The sequence below is a fragment of the Neoarius graeffei genome, chromosome 11 (genome assembly GCF_027579695.1).
Source record: "Neoarius graeffei isolate fNeoGra1 chromosome 11, fNeoGra1.pri, whole genome shotgun sequence".
NCBI lineage: Eukaryota > Metazoa > Chordata > Actinopteri > Siluriformes > Ariidae > Neoarius > Neoarius graeffei.
Window position 1 is genome coordinate 42,736,674 of NC_083579.1, and position 24,031 is coordinate 42,760,704.

Here is a 24,031-nt window from a genome sequence, read left to right on the forward strand (position 1 = left end):
ATCTTTTAGCTTCAAAATGATATATCAAACATAATTTTTTGACAACGACAAGTATATTAATTTTGCGACCAAAGTCACCTACCCTTTTAATTTCCGCGTGGTAGTGAAACGTGATGTCATCGGCAGGTTCCCCTTCTTGTGTACCACATGTCGGTCTATTTTTAGACCAGGAAACCCCCAAAGTGAGAGAGTCATTTCTCCTCGTATATGGGGGCCAAAAAAATTGTGAAAAATTTTGAGTTAATCTTTCAGTTAGCTAGATTTATTGGTATTAGCTAGATTTATTAACCCCGCCGACAGTAGTCGGAGGGGTTATTATTTTCACCTGCGTCAGTCTGTGTGTGTGTGTATCTGTCTGTCTGTCTGTCTGTGTGTCTGCAAGATATCTCAAGAACCAATGGATCGATTTGGACCAAATTTTGTACATGTGTTGCCAATCACCCAGGAAGGAAACCATTAAATTTTGGAGGTCAAAGGTCAAAGGTCAAGGTCATGGCAGAACTTCGAAATTTTCGCCCAATGTATTTTAATAGGGAAAAGGCGGGGTTTGCACTCGTTAGAGTGTCCCTGTCTAGTTGGTATTATTTTTATCGCGTTCTATCTGCCATTGCTGATAATATGTGCCACGTCACACGTCACGTGGTACACAAGAAGGGGAACCTGCCGATGACATCACGCGCGGAAATTAAAAGGGTAGGTGACTTTGGTCGCAAAATTAATATACTTGTCGTTGTCAAAAAATTATGTTTGATATATCATTTTGAAGCTAAAAGATTTCTCTATCTAGTGATACCATTTATATATGTTGTCAAAATTTTATGCCAAAGAATACATCCAATGGTGGAATGGCACTTTAAGAGTCTGCAGCTGGCCGAAGCACTGAAATTCGTAAGATTTGTCTTTATTCTCTTTACAAAGTGCTAAAGATAAAGTTTGTTTTAAAGATATATATATATATATATATATATATATATATATATATATATATTTGAAAACTAGAAGATTCAAGGTTTCTAGTAGTGTTACTTGAATGTTTCTAGCACAAAAACTCGTGGCGCTTTAGATGTGTGTTTACTAACAGTCCTAAAAGTCCTCTGTGGGGGGTCGGCGACCTGAGAGTGTTAAATAATATTGTGTACCATAGATGATGTGATCCCCAAATTCTTTGCAATTTTACATTGAGGAATGTTATTCTTAAATTGTTGCACTGTTTGCCCATGCAGTCTTTTACAGAGTAGTGAACCCCTCCCCATCTTTACTTCTGAGAGACTCCGCCAATCTGGGATCCTCTTTTTATACCAATTATGTTACTGACCTGTTGCCAATTAACCTAATTAGTTTTTTTTTAAGCATTACACAAATCCTTCAGTCTTTTGTTGCCCCGTCCCAACTTTTTGAAACATGTTCCTGACATCAAATTCAAAATACGCATATATTAAAAAAAATAATAATAAAATTTCTCAGTTTCAACATTTGATATATTGTCTTTGTACTATTTTCAATAGGTTTCAGTGATTTGCAAAATACCGCATTCTGTTTTTATTTACAGTTTACACAGCGTCCCAACTTTTTTGGAATTGGGGTTGTACCGTACATACATCTTCAACAAACAGCAATGTAGTGAATCTTCCCTGTCATGCTGCCTGTTAGCTATGTTGTGGTACAGCTGAGAACTTAGCAGCAAGTATTGCTAATTGGGGAAAGTACATAAGGATCACAGTCTATTTTATCAGCTGTAATGAGGTACCATTTATTCTCTTCCAAAATAAGATGAGTAATTTTTGGCATCTTTCACCTCTAGTTACATTAGTGTTATAAGGACGGCCAAGACATTGATCTCAGATATGGTGACTGCAACAACAACAACAATCGCATGCAATTTGTTTTAACCCTTTGGTGCCAGAACCTTTAAATATGGTTCCTCCAGGAACGATGACATAATGGTTGCTATGAAAAAATAAAAATACCTTGAAAACAACAACAAAAAATGTCTTACAGTACTTTTAAAATGGTATATACATAGCATAATGGGTATCCTGAAGTCCAACCTCAAGCTAGTTTTGTTTGAATAGGCATTGGTGAAAATAGGGTAATTTTGAGCAGGCAGCAAAGGGTTAATCATATTCTAACAGTCCACCCACTAACACTCACTAATATGCTCTATAATATTTGATTCATGGGATCTCATTCCACTGATTGAAAAACTGTGACTAGCAATGGATAGGCTAACATAAGTAACTGTGTTCCAATGGAGTAAACCTATTTTGTTTCTTCTTCTTCTTCTTCTTCTTCTTATTATTATTATTATGGGAACAATAGCAATAGCTGGTGCTTTTGGTCAACGTGCAATGATTTAAATTTGCTTTATGAATTCACTGTACTAAGTCGCTTGTTTTAATTTACCATTCCTTTATATTTCCCCATCAGTGTTTCAGCGTACAAATGCTCTGTCTCATTCTTCTTCCAGTATCTGACATGTTTAAAGACATCCAGGTCTCTGACAGATAAGTTGTCTTTTGATGTCGGACTTCAGGAGGACTCGACAGGTAAGCATTTAAAGATTTGTCACTTTAGTTCCTTCTGGTTTATACAAGCCACGTCTTATTATGAGTATGTAATAGATTGTCATTAAATGGAAAATCGAAGTCGAGAGCAGTTTGTGAACTGACAAAGTTACTTATTGAACCTTTAACTTTTTGATGTCAACACATTACCCATTTGTATCAGCTTTTTGGACAGGAAAAAAACAGTCGCATATGTCATTCCTTGGGCGGCACGGTGGTGTAGTGGTTAGCGCTGTCGCCTCACAGCAAGAAGGTCCTGGGTTTGAGCCCTGTGGCCGGCGAGGGCCTTTCTGTGCGGAGTTTGCATGTTGTCCGTGTGGGTTTCCTCCGGGTTTCCAGCGGGGGATATTGTGCTCTCAGAGCACGCTTGTTAAAATAGGAGAAGCACAGGAGAAGTTGTGTTTTACTGAAGAAAATATCTGTGTGTGTGTTTTATCTATTACTCTGTCCTCCTGTTTAATTCTCAGTCTCTCCTCTTAAGTAATAGCATAAAACACTTTCCCAAAATCAAGTCAACAAGATTAGTAGTGTTGGCCACGTTGCAGCACTAAAAATCATCTGAGCTCCTGAGTAGCTGTCTAAATTTCACTGAAAAAAGTAGCGTCAGCCACTGCACCAGAACCCCAACAATCTGGATCTTTTGGATATCCTTTGAAATTTTTGCATGAATCTGGAGCGTATCTGGAGACTTTTTTTTTTTTTTGAGAAGGCCATGATTAGAGAGTACCCAACATGGATTACATCATATATAGGTCATAGTTGAAATATCTGGGCAAAACCATTTCTGGATTCTGGGGTATTTTGCGCAGTGAGCTAACTAGCTATTATTATAACTCTTATGGATTAGGCCTGAGCGGTGCAGTGGTTTGCTCTGTTGCCTCACAGCAAGAAGGTTCTGGGTTTGAACCTTGTGGCCGACTGGGGCCTCTCTGTGTGGAGTTTGTGTGTTCTCCTAGTGCCTGCATGGGTTTCCTCCGGCAGTCCAAAGACATGAAGATTAAGTCAACTGGCTACTCTAAATTGCCCATAGGTGTGAATGCGAATGGTTGTTCATCTCTGTGTTAGCCCTGCGATAGATTGGTGACCTGCCCAGGATGGATCTTACCTCTTGCTTGAAGCCAGCTGGAGTTGAATCTGATAGATAATGGATGGATGGATGGATGGATGGATGGATTAGGCCCAGAGCACTTTGCAAGTCAGACTGACTTTGAAATGTTTACCTTTTACAACCCCGATTCCAAAAAAGTTGGGACAAAGTACAAATTGTAAATAAAAACGGAATGCAATGATGTGGAAGTTTCAAAATTCCATATTTTATTCAGAATAGAAGATAGATGGCATATCAAATGTTTAAACTGAGAAAATGTATCATTTAAAGAGAAAAATTAGGTGATTTTAAATTTCATGACAACAACACATCTCAAAAAAGTTGGGACAAGGCTATGTTCACCACTGTGAGACATCCCCTTTTCTCTTTACAACAGTCTGTAAACGTCTGGGGACTGAGGACACAAGTTGCTCAAGTTTAGGGATAGGAATGTTAACCCATTCTTGTCTAATGTAGGATTCTAGTTGGTCAACTGTCTTAGGTCTTTTTTGTCGTATCTTCCGTTTTATGATGCGCCAAATGTTTTCTATGGGTGAAAGATCTGGACTGCAGGCTGGCCAGTTCAGTACCCGGACCCTTCTTCTACGCAGCCATGATGCTGTAATTGATGCAGTATGTGGTTTGGCATTGTCATGTTGGAAAATGCAAGGTCTTCCCTGAAAGAGACGTCATCTGGATGGGAGCATATGTTGCTCTAGAACCTGGATATACCTTTCAGCATTGATGGTGTCTTTCCAGATGTGTAAGCTGCCCATGCCACACGCACTAATGCAACCCCATACCATCAGAGATGCAGGCTTCTGAACTGAGCGCTGATAACAACTTGGATCGTCCTTCTCCTCTTTAGTCCGAATGACACGGCGTCCCTGATTTCCATAAACAACTTCAAATTTTGATTCGTCTGACCACAGAACATTTTTCCACTTTGCCACAGTCCATTTTAAATGAGCCTTGGCCCAGAGAAGACGTCTGTGCTTCTGGATCATGTTTAGATACGGCTTCTTCTTTGAACTATAGAGTTTTAGCTGGCAACGGCGGATGGCACGGTGAATTATGTTCACAGATAATGTTCTCTGGAAATATTCCTGAGACCATTTTGTGATTTCCAATCCAGAAGCATGCCTGTATGTGATGCAGTGCCGTCTAAGGGCCCGAAGATCACGGGCACCCGGTATGGTTTTCCGGCCTTGACCCTTACGCACAGAGATTCTTCCAGATTCTCTGAATCTTTTGATGATATTATGCACTGTAGATGATGATATGTTCAAACTCTTTGCAGTTTTACACTGTCGAACTCCTTTCTGATATTGCTCCACTATTTGTCGGTGCAGAATTAGGGGGATTGGTGATCCTCTTCCCATCTTTACTTCTGAGAGCCGCTGCCACTCCAAGATGCTCTTTTTATACCCAGTCATGTTAATGACCTATTGCCAATTGACCTAATGAGTTGCAATTTGGTCCTCCAGCTGTTCCTTTTTTGTACCTTTAACTTTTCCAGCCTCTTATTGCCCTGTCCCAACTTTTTTGAGATGTGTTGCTGTCATGAAATTTCAAATGAGTCAATATTTAGCATGAAATTTCAAAATGTCTCACTTTCGACATTTGATATGTTGTCTATGTTCTACTGTGAATACAATATCAGTTTAAGATTTGTAAATTATTGCATTCTGTTTTTATTTACAATTTGTACTTTGTCCCAACTTTTTTGGAATCGGGGTTGTAAGATGCCAGTCATATTCATTACTATGTCAGTGATTGGCAGTTGATTACAAGGTTTAGCTCCTTTGGGAGTTCTCTCTATCTTCAAAACTAAAAGTGCCTTTTGGTTACTGGGGTTAAGGTTAGGGTTAGATTTAGGTCTAGCATTAATTAGCTGATTAATTATGCTATAAATATTAATTAGCTTATTATGTCAGTGGAAGGTCTTTCACAAGGGTAGTAAGATAAACATGCGTGTATATTCTTCTACAGGTGAAGCTTGTTGGTGGACTATCCATCCTGCTTCGAAGCAGAGATCAGAAGGGGAGAAAGTTCGTATTGGTGATGACCTCATCCTTGTCAGTGTATCATCGGAGCGCTATCTAGTGAGTAAACACTGTGTAGTGTGTGTGTGTGTTATATATAAAACTTAACCCAGGATCACATCAGATTTGCCTCATTACCCCATTTCCACTGTAATGTACTCCGTCAAGGCACTGGCGGTTTCCTGCCTTGGAGGTTTTGTCCATATGCTTAGACTTGGACACGCAGCCATGGTATGGAGAATGTGAGAAGGCACATTATCAGCTAAGCTACATTATAATATTTACGTCTATAAATTATTTTAGCTTGACGGACGAAGTGAGGCAAGAGTCACCATGGAACATGATGTTTGCAGATGATATTGTGATATGTGGTGAAAGTAGAAAGGAGGTTGAGTTGGGTTTGGAGAGATGGAGGTATGCATTGGAACGAAGAGGAATGAAGGTGAGCAGGAGCAAAACAGAATACATGTGCATCAATGAGAATGGGGATGAGAGTGTAGTGAAGATGCAAGGAGCAGACGTAAAGAAAGTTGGTGAATTCAAGTACCTGGGGTCAACTGTGCAGGAAAATGGGGGCTGCGATAGTGAGGTGAGAAAGAGATTGCACGCAGGGTGGAGCAGTTGGAGAAGGATTTCGGGAGTCATTTGTGATAGGAAAGTCCCAGCAAAAGTGAAAGGTAAGATGTATAAGAGAGTAGTGAGACCAGCTGTGATGTATGGATTGGAGACCGTACCCTTAACGAAGAGACAGGAGGCAAAGTTGGAGGTGGCGGAGTTGAGGATGTTAAGGTTTGCGATGGGAGGTTGGACAGGATAAGGAACGAGCACATCAGAGGGACAGCACATGTAGAGAGCTTGGGAATTAAGCTAAGAGAGATGAGACTGAGATGGTATGGGCACATCCTGAGAAGAGATGCAGAGCATGTCGGAAGGAGAATGTTGAGGATGGAGCTGCCAGGCACACGAAAACGAGGAAGGCCAAAGAGGAGATACATGGATATGGTGAGAGAGGACATGAAAGTGGCAGGGGTGGTAGAGGAGGATGCGGAAGACAGGGAGCAATGGAGATGAAAGATCCGCTGTGGCGACCCCTAATCGGGAGCAGCCGAAGAAGAAGAAAGAATTTTAGCTGTACACTCTTGTATCACATCTGTATTTATGGGTTACTGGAGTCTTGTCAGGTGAGATTTATAAAGGCAAAATCACTGATTAATGACTGGCTTGGTTGACTCATTTAAGTAATAAATTAGTATAAAACAGTTTATATTAAGTACAGCACATTGCTCAAAACACTATTAAGACAGAGGCTATGCTTGAAGCTGAAATCTTTTCAGGAAAATGCCGCCTGTCTTGTAAGCGTTTATGAGAGTGTTGATGTATTACTATGGTAATTGACCTCTCCGTTGTTTCTAGCATCTGTCCATCTCTAATGGCAACATCCAGGTGGATGCATCTTTCATGCAGACTCTGTGGAACGTCCACCCCACCTGTTCAGGCAGCAGTGTGGAAGAAGGTGCAGTATAAGCATCCTGTTTAACTAAAGCATTACATATTACATTACGCTAATCACATCTAGCAGATGCGCTTCTCCAGAACAACCTACAGCATACCCAGAGCAGCCTGGGGAGTAGTTGGGGGTTAGGTGCCTTGCTCAAGGGCACTTCAGCCATTCCTGCTGGTCCAGGGACTCAAACCTGCAACCTTTCAGCTGTCAAAGCAGCTCCTCAAACCATTAGGCCATGGCTTCCCCTATTGTGTATTTTGTAAATGTGTGTGCTTCAACTGAAACCAGGCTTTTGGAATATAATGATTTAAGCATTATTACCATGATATCCAATGACATTTACTCTGATTTTATTACCAGACCTGCCAGACTTTCTGAATCTTGTGTCGAAGTTCTGAAATTAGACATCAGAATACTCTAGTAGTATGAGTTATCAATAAAAATAAGCCAAAAGAGCAGTCCATAAAATGACAGATATGCCAATTCCAATTGAATTTGGAATGATTCTTAAATGACACTCTTTGAAAGCCCCGTCCTCTCCCCCCCATGTCGTATGCACTTGACTGTGAACTCGTGTGGGTGCCGTTGCTTTCTGACAAAGTAAATGGAGAATGTTTTGAGTTTTACAGGGGTGCACATAACTGGCACGCATGCGCGACGAAAATGAGAAATGCGTAACATCACGTGTGTCGCTACGGCGCATTTGCGTACCTGACAGTTACCGGCATCAGAGATCTTGTCTACACGAAGCTATGTCTAAAAAACAAGACATTAAGCAGCTTTTTTGGCGTTTCACCAACACCAAAGAAACGACAAACCGAGCCAGAGCCGAAGAAAAGGGTTTTTTTCTGAAAGGTGGCTCCAAGATGTGCAGTGGCTTGATGTTAATGAGGAGCGCACTGAAATGTGGTGCAAGATTTGCCACTCGCATCCACAGCTAGCAGACAAAACAGGTGCGTTTTATAAGGGCTCGAAGAATTTCAATCATCCTTTATTTGATAAACACGAAAAGAGCAAGGAGCACATGAATGTGGCAAAAGCCATTGCTAATAAACAAGCTAGTCAAGAAGAAATATCCATTCGTCCACTTGCCAAATGGCGAGACAAGCTAAATGAAGAACAACAGCAAGCCCTGTGTAATATTTTTCTCCTTGCCTTTCATAAGGCTAAACACACACATCCCATGTCTTCCTATTCTGAGGATATTACTTTAGTGAAGCGGCTCGGAGTGAATGTCGGCGGTGTTTATCACTCACGTGAAGGAGGCATACGGATAATGCAGAGCATCACACATACTATCAGCGGGGAGTTAAGAGAAAAATTGCAGTCTGCTGAATTTTGGGGGCTGCTTTTTGATGGATCTGAGGACATCACAAAAACCGAGCAGGAAATCGTTTACATCGTGTCTGTGTCCAGCAACGGAGAATTTACGTCGGACTTTCTTGGATTGATTGAACTGGGTGCTGACCGAACCGCGCAGGCTATAACAGATGGATGTGTGAGGCTTTTCCACGACGCAGGCTTGGATGACTGGACAACGAAGTTGGTCGCTGTGTTCATAGACGGGGCTGCTGTTAACGTCGGTACGTACAACGGCGTTGTGCCAAAACCACGACAACTTGTGGTGGTAGGAAACTCTCTTGTGCATATTCTGTGCACTGCACACACATTGGAGAACTGCGCAAAATCAGCTGATCGCAACGTTCCTTACTGTGAGACATTTAATCGCTCTGTGGTCAAGCTGCTGCAGTTTTATTTACAAAAAGGTGGAGCAAAAAACACTGCAGCACTGAAGAAATTGTGTGAAGAAAATGGCATCTCCTTTGTGAAACTGGGCAAGTTTCATAATATCAGATGGTCTGCATGGAGACATGAAACACTGTTAAAAATATCAAGACTATTGCCAGCCATTAAAATGCAACTTGCCACGAGTGATAACAGTGAATTGCAGCATGTCTGCACAGAGCGTTTTCAGTGTTTTCTGGCCAACATGCTTGATATTGGCAACATTTTGAAGACCACATCCATTAGGTTTCAGAAGGAAAAGCTAATAATAATCTCATATTAATAAATTATTAATATGAGATAAAGTGTATCATTTTTTTTTCTAGCCACATTCACTGGATATGAGCAATCGTGTGCTCTGATTGGCTACTCTACTGCTAGGATATCAGCTCATATACCGTGAGTAGAAAAAAAAGCAAAATGGTGGCGCGTGTTGCTGAACCAACTGAGGACGAAATAAAAACTCTACTTGAAAACAACCCCCCCCCCCAAAAAAAAAAAAAAGTACAATAAATCAGCAAAATATGGAATTAAAGTAATTGATTGTAAAAATGTATCTCTTTTTATTTTTCAAGAATTATTATTACAGCATTTTTCACAAATTGCTCCTGTCATTTCGCCGGTTTGTTTACATTCTTCATCTTTAAGCATTAAAATTTGTTGAATTCTTTTAGACTGGTTCAGAAGCTCAAAGAAGTTTGAAAATTACATAACTGAAATGTCCAAGGAAGAATTAAATAAATGTCTAAAGCTGTTCCATACCTCGGCACGACAGCAAGACGGCACTTTCTACAAAAAAAACAACACTAAAGTCAATTCGTGCAGCCATCGATAGGTTTTTAAGAAGTCCGCCTAAGCGGAAAAGATTTTGTTGGACATTTTGTATCAAGTCTTTATTGATCAAATTTGCAAAAAATAAAAATAAAAATGCTCTGTTTCTCAAAATCCAGTGAATGTGGATAGAATAAGACAGTTATTCCACTCAATCTCTTCGTACATGGCTACGCGCCTCGTCGGCTGTCAGCTCATGTACGACTTGATTTCGTGGAATAACTGTTAAATATACATTAGATACGTATACTGTGTATTTAAAGTGCATATTCTGGGCCAATTTTATTTTATTTATTTATTTTTTTAATGAAAGTATGTCCCTTTACACACTCATCCAGAATGGTAATTTTGCACAAGGCCATCTGTCTACAGCAGAAAAAAATAAAATAACAAAACACGTCTGGAAAAATCCCAAGGGAGTCTGGAGCCAGATTTGTGACATCACCTGCGGAAGCGTCAGCAGGCTGCGAGAGCTTGCACGGTTTCAGTGCACAGCCTGTGTAGACCAAGCACTCCCATTTCTCTCTCATTGTCCGGTCTTTTGGGAAATAATGAGTACTAATCCCATCAAGATTGGTGTTGCTACACCCTCCTACGATACAGCCGTTAACCATTTTAATAATTACGCGATAACGTTGAAAAAATTTGCAGAAAACCACCAGGTCGTTTTCTCATAAACGAACCAGCGCTGACGTAGGATTCAGAGGGAGGCGTCCCGCACATGACGTCACGAAAATCAGTGTTTCTCGGGAAATCCAAATGCCAATTTTTTTCAGAGGCGGACCAATTTGCCTCATGGCTTGATTTCAACTGAATTTTTCTGGTATTGCGCGAGGTAAAAAAATTGCACAAAATGCAAAATGTGACAGATATTTGACCAAAGTTTAATATAAAATAGGAGAATTACATTGATCTTGCTCCTGAATTTACCCGTGATATGCACTTTAACATCAGTTAACTCTGTTCATTGAAAAAACATTCCTGAAAACTTTCCTCCAAAAATGGCTAAAAAAAAATGGCAATTTTTGTTTTGTTGAAAGAGAGAAAAGGACAAAAAATTTTCCTCTAATAAGATTAAATAGGTTTATATTGAGGGCGGCACGGTGGTGTAGTGGTTAGCGCTGTCACCTCACAGCAAGAAGGTCCTGGGTTCGAGCCCCGGGGCCGGCGAGGGCCTTTCTGTGTGGAGTTTGCATGTTTCCTCCGGGTGCTCCGGTTTTCCCCACAGTCCAAAGACATGCAGGTTAGGTTAACTGGTGACTCTAAATTGACCGTGAGTGTGAATGGTTGTCTGTGTCTATGTGTCAGCCCTGTGATGACCTGGCGACTTGTCCAGGGTGTACCCCGCCTTTTGCCCGTAGTCAGCTGGGATAGGCTCCAGCTTGCCTGCGACCCTGTAGAAGGATAAAGCAGCTAGAGATAATGAGATGAGATGAGGTTTACATTGAAGTGTCAAATCTAATGCATCATCATCATGGTGAGTCCCGCAGGCATCTTGCCTTTCTATAGCTAAAGTCGGATGGGGGGGCGCTACTCCTACCCATCCCTTGCACTGGCTTGTACAACCCCAGTAGCTGGGTATTAATTAATTTGTAATGCTTTACAAATAGTGTTAATGGTAATGATATATAATTAAAACTAGAACGTGATTAAATACACTGCTTTTGAGCACTCAGAAGCATTCACACACATTGAGCAGCAGATAAATGGTGAAAATGTCAGCCATGTAGCGATTAGACAACTGATTTTTAAAAAAAAGATACAACCCCCCTTCCAAAAAAGTTGGGACGCTGTGTAAACTGTAAATAAAAACAGAATGTGATAATTTGCAAAGTATGGAAACCCTATATTTCATTGAAAATAGTACAAAGACAACTATCAGATGTTGAAACTGAGAAATGTTATTGTTTTTTGAAAAATATATGCTCATTTTGAATTTGATGTCAGCAACACATTTCAGAAAAGTTGGGACAGGGGCGTGTTTACCACTGTGTTGCATCACTTCTACTTTTAACAACACTCTGTAAACGTTTGGGAACTGAGGAGACCAATTGCTGTAGTTCTGAAAGAGAAATGTTGTCCCATTCTTGCCTGATATACAATTTCAGTTGCTCAACAGTTCGGGGTCTCCTTTGTCGTATTTTGCGCTTCACAATGCACCAAATGTTTTAAATGGGAGACTGCAGGCAGGCCAGTTTAGCACCCGGACTCTTTTACTATGGAGCCATGCAGTTTTAATATGTGCAGAAAGCGCTTTGGCATTGTCTTGCTGAAAGAAGGAAGGCCTTCTCTGAAACAGATTTTGTCTGGATGGCAGCATATTGCTCTGAAACATGTATATATCATTCAGCATTAATGATGCCTCCCAGATGTACAAGCTACCCATGTCATGTGCACTAATGCACCCTCATACCATCACAGATGCTGGCTTTTGAACTGTGCACTGATAACAAGCCGGATGGTCCCCCTCCTCTTTAGCCTGGAGGACGTGGTGTCCAGGATTTCTAAAATGAATTTCTACTTTTGATTTATCAGGCCTCTAGACAGTTTTCCACTTCACCTCAGTCCAGCGTAAAAGAGCTCAGGCCCAGAGAAGGTGGCAGTGTTTCTGGATATTGTTTATATCTGGTTGCACTGATGAACTGTTTTCACAGACGATGGTTTTCTGAAGTGTTCCTGAGCCCATACAGTGATTTCCACTACAGATACGTGTCTGCTTTTAATGTAGTGTCGCCTGAGGGCCTGAAGATCACAGGCATCCAATGTCAGTTTTCAGCCTTGTCTCTTGCATACAGAGATTTCTCCAGATTCTCTGAATCTTTTAATGACATTATGGACCATAGATGATGTGATCCCCAAATTCTTTGCAATTTTACATTAAGGAACGCTATTCTTAAATTGTTGCACTGTTTGCCCACACAGTCTTTCACAGAGCGGTGAACCCCTCCCCATCTTTACTTCTGAGAGACTCTGCTTCTCTGGGATGCTCTTTTTATACCCAATCATCTTACTGACCTGTTGCCAATTAACCAAATTAGGCTGTTTTTTTTTTTTTTTTGCATTACACAACTTTTTCAGTCTTTTGTTGCCCCGTCCCAACTTTTCTGGAACATGTTGTTGACATCAAATTCAAAATAAGCATATATTTTTCAAAAAGCAATAAAATTTCTCAGTTTCAACATTTGATCTGTTGTCTTTGTACTATTTTCAATTAAATATAGGGTTTCCATGACTTGTAAATCTTCACATTCTGTTTTGATTTTTGTTTTACGCAATGTCCCGACTTTTTTGGACTTGGGGTTGTAATATTCAAAATACACTCAGTGAGCATTTTATTAGGAGCAACTGTAAACCTACTCGTTCATGCAGTTATCTAATCAGCCATGCGGAAACAGTGCAATGCACAAAATCATGCAGATACAGGCCAACAGCTTCGGCTCAGGTTCACATGACCATCAGAACGGGGGGAAAAATGTGATCTCAGTGATTTTGACTGTGGAGTGACTGTTAGTGCTAGACACACCGGTTTGAACATTTCTATAACTGCTGATCTTTTGAGATTTTCACACACAACAGTCTCTGGAGTTCACTCAGAATGGTGCAATAAAGAAAAAAACATCCAGTGAGCAACAGTTCTGAGGACAGAAATGCCTTGTTGATGAGAGGGGTCAGTGGAGAATGGCTAGACTGGTTCTAGCTGACAGAAAGGTTATAGTCACTCAGATAACCACTCTGTACAGTTGTGGTGAGCAGAAAAGCATCTCAGAACGTACAACATATTGAATCTTAAGGTGGATGGGCTACAACAGCAGAAGACCACATCAGGTTCCACTTTTGTCAGCCAAGAACAGAAAGCTGAGGCTGAAGTTCACCACAAGCGGACAGTTGAAGGCAAGAAAAATGTAGCCTGATCTGATGAAGCTTGATTTCTGCTGAGGCACACATATGGAAGGGTCAGAATTTCTGCCAACAGCATGAATCCATGGATGCAAGGCAACCTGCCTTGTGTCAACAGTCCAGGGTGGTGGAGGTGGTGTAATGGTATGGGGAATGTTTTCTTGACACACTTTGAGTCTGTTAATCAATTAATACGTGAATGACACAGCCTAGGGTGGCATGGCGGTGTAGTGGTTAGCACTGTCGCCTCGCAGCAAGAAGGTTCTAGGTTCAAGCCGAGTGGCTGACAGGGGCCTTTCTGTGCGGAGTTTGCATGTTCTCTGCGTGGGTTTCCTCCGGGTGCTCCGGTTTCCCCCACAGTCCAAAGACATGCAGGTTAGGTTAACTGGTGACTCTAAATTGACCGTAGGTGTGAATGTGAGTGTGAATGGTTGTTTGTCTCTATGTGTCAGCCCTGCGGTAACCTGGCGACTTGTCCAGGGTGTACCCCGCCTCTCACCTATAGTCAGCTGGGATAGGCTCCAGCTTGCCCGCGACCCTGCACAGGATACGTAGTCACGGATAATGGATGGATGACACAGCCTATTTGAGTATTTTTTGCTGACCATATGTATCCCTTCATGGCCACAGTTTACACATTTTCTAATGGCTACTTCCAGCATGATATTACACCATGACAAAGCAAAAGTCGTCTCAAAGTGGTTTCTTGAACATGACAATGAGTTTAGTGTTCTTGAGTGGCCTTCTCAGTCATCGGATCTGAATCCAATAGAACACTTTTAGGATGTAGTTGAATGAGAGTGAAATGTGCATGAAAGTACACCTGAAAAATCTCAAAGAAACGTTTCCAACATCTCATGGAATTCATGCCACGATGAACTGAAACTGTTTTTCAAGCAAAGGGAGGCTCTACCTAGTATTAGTGTTCCGTGAGTGTATACTGTTATGGTTTTTCTTCTTTTTTTCTTTTTTTTTTACTGTTTACTGTATATTACTGGGGCGGCACAGTGGTGTAGTGGTTAGCGCTGTCACCTCACAGCAAGAAGGTCCTGGGTTCGAGCCCAGCGGCCGATGAGGTCCTTTCTGTGTGGAATTTGCATGTTCTCCACGTGTCTGCATGGGTTTCCTCCAAAGACATGCAGGTTAGGTTAATTGGTGGCTCTAAAGTGAGTGTGAATGGTTGTTTGTCTCTGTGTCAGCCCTGCGATAACCTGGTGACTTGTCCAGGGTGTACCCCGCCTCTCACCCATAGTCAGCTGGGATAGGCTTCAGCTTGCCTGCGACCCTGTAGAACAGGATAAAGAGGCTAGAGATAATGGATGGATGTATATTATTGCAGAATCACCAAAAAAATTCACCATCCACATGAGTTTTCACAATTTCTGCTGTAGTTCGTGACTGCCCAGGTGATTTGATCACGTCCACCTCTCATACTCCTTCAACCTGAAATGGTGGAAATGCTTATTTAGGCTGTCGTTTCCGGATGATGAAATTGTTTATCATGATTTCTGAAAAAAGGTGGCACGGTGGTGTAGTGGTTAGCGCTGTCGCCTCACAGCAAGAAGGTTCTGGGTTCGAGCCCAGCGGCCGACGAGGGCCTTTCTGTGCGGAGTTTGCATGTTCTCCCCATGTCTGTGTGGGTTTCTTCCGGGTGCTCCGGTTTCCCCCACAGTCCAAAGACATGCAGGTTAGGCTAATTGGTGGCTTTAAATTGACCGTAGGTTTGAATGTGAGTGTGAATGGTTGTTTGTGTCTATGTGTCAGCCCTGCAGTAACCTGGTGACTTGTCCAGGGTATACCCTGCCTCTCACCTATAGTCAGCTGGGATAGGCTCCAGCTTGCCTGCGACCCTGTAGAACAGGATAAGTGGCTACAGATAATGAATGGATGGATGGATTTCTGAAAAAAATGACAAATCATGAAAAAAAAATCAATATCACACAGGTCTAACAGAAACTAAAATCCCATGAAGAGTTGAATGAGCAAATCTAAAGAGCAGATCAACAAATGTAACATAACAGAGGTGACGTCTTTTATACAGAAGTCCTATCCTAGAGTGGGTTCCTCTTTTGCTCAGTAGTTTCCCCTTTTGTCCTCTAGGATATCTCCTTGGAGGTCATGTGATGCGTTTGTTTCATGGGCATGATGAGGTTTTGACGATCCCAGGCTCAGATCAGAGTGAGGAACAGCAGAGGTAAGAATTTCAACTGATATGTAAATGATATGTGATGAGCACCAGCATGTGACTCATTGTGTCAGTGTAAGCCCGGAATGTCCTTTGGAAGAAAAAAATTTTTTTTCTTGCAGTTTCTTTCTAGCAATGTCCTATTCACTAAAAATTCACAGAGATGATTAAATTATTGCATCACCAGGAGAAGGTGTAATGAATAGATAGCATTAGCAAACATGCAGATTCTAATGAAAACCAGCAATTTGTTTTCTCTTGTTTGAGCTTTGCTTTTCTTCAGTGGGAGTGATCAGACAAATCCGAGCTGTTCAGAGTGCCTTAATGAATCATGAGCTTTTACATAAGTGAGCTGTGACTGTGTGGGAATCAGACATCTTGCCCAATCACATTGCCATGTTTGGCCAGGTGCTATTCCTAAGGTTGCCAGATCTGTGTCACAAATATAGCCTAAATCTGTTCTGTTCCAGCACCGGTTTCAAGACGATGGGAAGCCAACGTGCTATGGGGCCACTACATGTAGCTATTATAATAAAAAATAGACACTGGTATATGTATTAACTCCAAAAGTCCAATAAGACAACAAGCGAAGTATGTAGACCGATAATAAAGCCTTAGATGGTAAGCAACCCTGTTAAACAGTAATCCGTGCATAGGTAAAGCGAACACACTCAAGAGAGGCAGTGATGATTTCATTAGTCAGCATCATACCTTGCATCCTATTAGTCGATGAATTTTGATATCACCAAAATCCGAGCGAGAGCACAGAAATTCGTGAGTGCACAAAAGCAGTATGAATGTGAGCAGGGGATATTTGAGAGAAAGAGAGGGCAGGTTTTGAGGGAAAACATGAAATGAATACATTCTGCTGTCAAATTCAAAGACCCCACTCTTAATTAATGAAAGGGGGAAAAAATCTGTGTGTGTGTGTGTGTGTGTGTGTGTGAGAGGGATACTGTAGATGGCCTGCTAAACTGGGTCAAGGCCAAGGTGGCCAGATCCTTAAGAACTTCCCCTGAGCCATTGCAGAACTGTTATGTTCCATCTCCCTCTCCGTCATCAGTGCCTATTTTAGGTCAGAGACACAAGATTAGATGCTGTTTATCAGCTGTGACTTGGGCCTCTTTGTCTACTTGCTGAAATTTAATCAAGTCTTCATAACTGTCACAATCGAAGGTAAAATGGGGGAGTTAGAGCACAGTGTTCTGTCTTGATCATTCGTTTTAAGTCTGTCATAGACCATAAATTGTCTGATTTAGAGCCATCATGTTCAATTTATGAATTGGATTTGGTCGTACATTTGCTTATGACTGCAGTACGAGGGTTTTACCAACAAACAGGGTAGGGGAGAGCGGGGAAACTTGGGATAAGTTTTTGTAGATTGTGTGAAATTCTTTACAGGTCACGTCGCATTCATATTGCATTAAAGAGTATTTACTGCACCCTCTTATCCCAACATTAGTTTCTCAGCGTGTCACATGTACTGACCTCTAGACTTCACTTTTTCTTTCATTATTGTTGCAGGGAGACATGGGACACTGAGGGGAGACATGGGACATTATGTTGGGAGACTTGGGACAAAAATAAAATACCCAGGCCTACATGTTTAATTTTTATTTATTATCAAAACCTGTAACATACAACCCCGATTCCAAAAAAGTTGGGACAAAGTACAAATTGTAAATAAAAACAGAATGCAATAATTTACAAATCTCAAAAACTGATATTGTATTCACAATAGAACATAGACAACATAGCAAATGTCGAAAGTGAGACATTTTGAAATTTCATGCCAAATATTGGCTCATTTGAAATTTCATGACAGCAACACATCTCAAAAAAGTTGGGACAGGGGCAATAAGAGGCTGGAAAAGTTAAAGGTACAAAAAAGGAACAGCTGGAGGACCAAATTGCAACTCATTAGGTCAATTGGCAATAGGTCATTAACATGACTGGGTATAAAAAGAGCATCTTGGAGTGGCAGCGGCTCTCAGAAGTAAAGATGGGAAGAGGATCACCAATCCCCCTAATTCTGCGCCGACAAACAGTGGAGCAATATCAGAAAGGAGTTCGACAGTGTAAAATTGCAACGAGTTTGAACATATCATCATCTACAGTGCATAATATCATCAAAAGATTCAGAGAATCTGGAAGAATCTCTGTGCGTAAGGGTCAAGGCCGGAAAACCATACTGGGTGCCCGTGATCTTCGGGCCCTTAGATGGCACTGCATCACATACAGGCATGCTTCTGTATTGGAAATCACAAAATGGGCTCAGGAATATTTCCAGAGAACATTATCTGTGAACACAATTCACCGTGCCATCCGCCGTTGCCAGCTAAAACTTTATAGTTCAAAGAAGAAGCTGTATCTAAACATGATCCAGAAGCGCAGACGTCTTCTCTGGGCCAAGGCTCATTTAAAATGGACTGTGGCAAAGTGGAAAACTGTTCTGTGGTCAGACGAATCAAAATTTGAAGTTCTTTATGGAAATCAGGGACGCCGTGTCATTCGGACTAAAGAGAAGAAGGACGACCCAAGTTGTTATCAGCGCTCAGTTCAGGAGCCTGCATCTCTGATGGTATGGGGTTGCATTAGTGTGTGTGGCATGGGCAGCTTACACATCTGGAAAGACACCATCAATGCTGAAAGGTATATCCAGGTTCTAGAGCAACATATGCTCCCATCCAGACGACGTCTCTTTCAGGGAAGACCTTGCATTTTCCAACATGACAATGCCAAACCACATACTGCATCAATTACAGCATCATGGCTGCGTAGAAGAAGGGTCCGGGTACTGAACTGGCCAGCCTGCAGTCCAGATCTTTCACCCATAGAAAACATTTGGCGCATCATAAAACGGAAGATACGACAAAAAAGACCAAGACAGTTGAGCAACTAGAATCCTACATTAGACAAGAATGGGTTAACATTCCTATCCCTAAACTTGAGCAACTTGTCTCCTCAGTCCCCAGACGTTTACAGACTGTTGTAAAGAGAAAAGGGGATGTCTCACAGTGGTAAACATGGCCTTGTCCCAACTTTTTTGAGATGTGTTGTTGTCATGAAATTTAAAATCACCTAATTTTTCTCTTTAAATGATACATTTTCTCAGTTTAAACATTTGATGTCATCTATGTTCTATTCTGAATAAAATATGGAATTTTGAAACTTCCACATCATTGCATTCTGTTTTTATTTACAATTTGTACTTTGTCCCAACTTTTTTTGGAATCGGGGTTGTACGACCTGTATGAACACACAGTGCTGGTACAGCGATAGAAAAAATCAGTTTACCCAAAACCTGACGAGACAAACCAGCTCCATTCTCACACTCCTACATTTACGGTATAACAAGAAAACTTTCAACAATTTTATATTTGTAAACCACAAGAAAAATCCTGTAACATGATGAACTGTCCCAACTCTCCCCATCTGGCCATTTTGGGGGAGAAAACATCTTGAAATGTTTTGCGCCAGAATTTAAGTTTAATAAATAATACCATACCCTATATGGTAACTCTGGGCGACATACTTTAATTCCTAACAAATCCCGAATTCACCAGCGTACATTACCCCATCCAATGGAGGTGGAGGAGATGTAGTAAATGCACGTTTGGGTTGATAAAAATATTGAACTGTGCAAACCTTACTGCAGTGTCCAGCTTTGTGACTCCAAAGGAAGTAGGTTACTCTAAGCGGCAACATCTAACGCCTGATGTCATCTAAACCCTGATTGGTTAAAATTAATTTATGGGAACACAGACTGTCCCAACGGCACGGTGGTGTAGTGGTTAGCGCTGTCGCCTCACAGCAAGAAGGTCCGGGTTCGAGCCCCGTGGCCGGCGAGGGCCTTTCTGTGTGGAGTTTGCATGTTCTCCCCATGTCCGCGTGGGTTTCCTCCGGGTGCTCCGGTTTCCCCCACAGTCCAAAGACATGCAGGTTAGGTTAACTGGTGACTCTAAATTGACCGTAGGTGTGAATGTGAGTGTGAATGGTTGTCTGTGTCTATGTGTCAGCCCTGTGATGACCTGGCGACTTGTCCAGGGTGTACCCCGCCTTTCGCCCGTAGTCAGCTGGGATAGGCTCCAGCTTGCCTGCGACCCTGTAGAACAGGATAAAGCAGCTACAGATAATGAGATGAGATGAGAGACTGTCCCAAGTCTCCCTGCTTTCCCCATTAATGTGATCATGTTTTGTGTTTTATAGAATAGTCAACTACGAGACAGGCAAAGTCGGGGCCAAGGCCAGATCTCTTTGGAGATTGGAACCTCTACGAATCAGGTGCGCATCTCCCACTTCACACTGACGATGCTTTTGTGAAACCTTGTCCTCCAGCCGATCATTGTTATACGTTTTCCCTATAGATAAGAATATATCAATCGAACAATATACAGTACACTCACCGGCCACTTTAATAGGAACACCTCAGTCATACAATTATCCAGCTGGCTAATGGTGTGGCAGCAGTGCAAAGCATAACATAATGGTTACAGGTTGAAAACTTCAGTTAATGTTCACATCAAATGGGAAAAATTTACCGCAGTGAGGTTGTGTGCACTCTGGAGCAAGTTTTCTTCAAAGACCTCTCTGTATTTGGGTATGTTTATTCTTCCCTCTTTTCCTTCCCCCCCCCCCCCCCCCCCCCCCATTTCCACCCCAATTTAGTGTTCTCAGTTTTCACCCACTAGCTAAACCCCCCCCCCCATCACATGACAGCTACCAACTGGGGAGGCTGGGCAAACACGAGCTTAATCTTTCACATGTAAGCGAACCTCTGTTTTTTTTTTTTTTAACTGCTGCTCATGCTGCATGACAAAAGCAAGCTCTATTTTGTCCTCATCTACCGGTACGTATATGAGCTCAGGCATTGCTAGTGTCACTGTGAATGACCGGGAAGAGAGCAGAATTACATCCCTCCCACCCAGAGGGCACAGCCAGGACTGCTCCCTTAGCTCCCATTGTTGAGATTCAAATATTGCGATATCCTGACGATACTCCGAACACTTCTACTGCAGCGCCTATACTTTCCTCAGGTCTGACCAGTCTCCTGTCTTATGCTGCCACCACCATGTTTCACGACAGGGATCATGTTCGTCAACTCAAGTCAATTTTATTTGTTTAGCACTTTGAATAATAAACATTGTCGCAAAGCAGCTTTACAGAAATATGTACATTTTAAAGATATGAAATTATAAATGTATCCCTAATGAGCAAGCCTGAGGCGAAGACTGCACGGAAAAACTCCGACATGACATGAGAGAGAAAGTTTCAGATGAACCAGACTCAAAAGGGAACCTATCCTCATATTAGTGGCTGCCATGTAGCCACTCTATTGATGGACTATTTCTTAGATGCTTGACAGTTCTCCCATCTCTGCGGAGGACTTCTGAAGCTCTGTTAGAGTCACCATTGTATGCTTGGTCACATCCCTGACCTGATGCAGCAGTTATGAGATGAACACTGAAATATATTGTCCTTGGTCATCAGTAAATTTCAAATTGGTCAACACATGTACCGTAAGTGATCTCTTTGGCAGCATGGTGGTGCAGTGGTTAGCACTGTCGCCTCATAGCAAGAAGGTTCCGGGTTCGAACCTCACGGCTGACAGGGGCCTTTCTGTGTGGAGTTTGCGTGTTCTCCCCGTGTCTGTGTGGGTTTGCTCCAGGTGCTCCAGTTTCCCCCACAGTTCAAAGACATGCAGATTAGGTAAAATGCAAACCAGTGCATACTTAGTACCAGTCCCAAGCCCGGATAGACTGGGGAGGGTTGCGTCAGGAAGGACATCTGGTGTAAAAACTATGCCAAATCGAATATGCAGAACAGATCTGCTGTGGTGACCCCTAAGGGGAGCAGCTGAAAGAAGTGATATCTTTAACATGTGTGGTTGGCCCTTGATTAGTTATGTTCCTGTGGCCCTTTAGCACTCTCTTTCCCTCTCCTACTCTTTCTCAGCTGATACACTCGTACCATCAGTACACTTAATATCAGGGTCACTGCTGTACTTACAGTGGTCTGCTGCACTGATATTTGCTTAGTTAGTGGTCCATAGTGCACAGGGTTGAGAGGGGCTGCAAACTGTGTACAACAGCAAATGGGCTACAATCAGTTTATTACATTGGTTTTGCTATATTGACTTTAGGAAGGCGGACCCTGTCTGTTTAATTTTATTCTATCCACATTCACTGGATATGAGCAATCATGCGCTCTGATTGGCTACTCTACTACTAGGCTATCAGCTCATATACCGTGAGTAGAGAAAAAAAATGGCACTATTCGAAAACAACCCCCCCCCCAATACAAAAAAGCAACATAATATGGAAGGAAGGTATTTGATGGTAAGAATGTAAAAAAAAAATTCAAGAATTATAATTATCACATTTTTCACAAATTGCGACTGTCATTTCGCCGGTTTGTTTACATTCTAAGCGGAAATTATTTTATCGGACGTTTTGTATAAAGTTTTTATTTATTGGATTTGCAAAAAATAAAAATGCTCGGTTTCTCAAAATCCAATGAATGTGGATAGAATCCAACAGTTATTCCACTCAATCTGGTCATACATGGCTTATAGACAGCTCGGCGCTACGCTCCTCATCGGCTATCAGCTCATGTACGACTCGATTTCGTGGAATAACTGTTAAATAGACACAGTACTCCTGCGATCATGCTACATGTTGAGGTGTGTGTGTGTTTGTGTGCCATGCAGTTGGTGTGGTAGTCATATCCGCTGGGGACAGCCATTTCGCCTGCGCCACCTCACCACCGGTCATTATCTGGCTCTGACTGAAGACAAAGGCCTTGTGCTACAGGATCGGGAGAAATCAGACACAGCCTCCACCGCCTTCTGCTTCCGAGCCTCCAAGGTCTCTGACATTACATCTTTTAGGACAGCAGACGTACTGTAACTCCACTCTGTTTGAAGGACTATAATCCATCCAAACGCAACAGGTTTTGGTGAACTAATTTGGGAAACTATTGAGTTCGAAGCTAGGGACGTCATGTGAGTGCAGAGAGCTTTAGGGAGCCTAAAGTGCCTAAATAACTATCAACCCTGCACAAATGCATACGCATTGGTTCTACTGATATATTATTTATTATGATGCTATGTGTCTAAGATGTTAATCAAACAGAACCATTTAAAATAATTGCCCCATCTGCTCTTACTCTTAGTCTTGATTAGAGTGGCTCTTAAAAGCATAAACTGACTGATGTTGCTGATCTCTGGAGAATAATCGAACAACTCTTTCCCAACAAATCTATACTATATTTTTGTTCTCAAATAGTCAATGTTTTAATTGCATTTGTTTATTTATTGGGGGGGGTTGTGTATTGTGAAATTATTCCACAGGGGAAAATAATTGAAGCATCTCAGTAATTATACAATGACTTAGCTTCTGGACTCTTCTCATGTGCAACCCAACGTCTCTCTCTCTCTCTCTCTCTCTCTCTCTCTCTCTCGGTGTATCTGTCTGTCTCAGTCTTTGCCTGCTGTGTAGGGCTCTTGTAATTATGAGTCAGCCCAGAGAGGGAGGTCAGCCCTTCTCCTTGACTGGCTTAATCTGTCCATCTTTGCAAATTGCTTTCTCATACCCAGCTCACTCAGCACCTGCAGCTTTCCATGATTAAATAGATTCTTACAGTTTCTTCTGACAGCTTGTTGAGCCGCTGTCAGGGAACTAGAAAATATTTTTAGATGTTATATGTTGACTCTAATAGCTTTGATAAATACAGTGTCTTGCAAAAGTATTCATCCCCCTTGGTGTTTGTCCTGTTTTGTCGCATTACAAGCTGGAATTAAAATGGATGTTTGGAGGGTTAGCACCATTTGATTTACACAACATGCCTACCACTTTAAAGGTGCACATTGTTGTTTTATTGTCACACAAACAATAATTAAGATGAAAAAACAGAAATCTGGACTGTGCATAGGTATCTCTGCAAGTCTCTTGGGGTATGCCTCTATTAGCTTAGCACATCTAGCCACTGGGATTTTTGCCCATTCCTTAAGGCAAAACTGCTCCAACTCCCAATCTTATCTGCTTTTGGCTCCCTCAGACAGCACTGGCCTTGGCCAAGGCCGTTGCTGGAACAACAACTCCTCCTGAAGATCACTGCAGTGAGACGCTCTTG

The 24,031-nt window shown here is 41.8% G+C and overlaps 1 protein-coding gene across 1 annotated transcript in view; it reads left to right on the forward strand.

Annotated features, from left to right (window-relative positions):
* The window catches only part of LOC132893656 (ryanodine receptor 3), a 476,331-nt gene that overhangs the window by 112,504 nt on the left and 339,796 nt on the right, over positions 1-24,031 (forward strand). The window contains exons 7-12 of the mRNA XM_060932802.1: positions 2,468-2,546; positions 5,644-5,756; positions 7,110-7,209; positions 15,814-15,907; positions 20,108-20,182; positions 22,608-22,764. Of these exons, the coding sequence (XP_060788785.1) occupies positions 2,468-2,546; positions 5,644-5,756; positions 7,110-7,209; positions 15,814-15,907; positions 20,108-20,182; positions 22,608-22,764 (618 nt within the window). The remainder of the gene's footprint in view (positions 1-2,467; positions 2,547-5,643; positions 5,757-7,109; positions 7,210-15,813; positions 15,908-20,107; positions 20,183-22,607; positions 22,765-24,031) is intronic.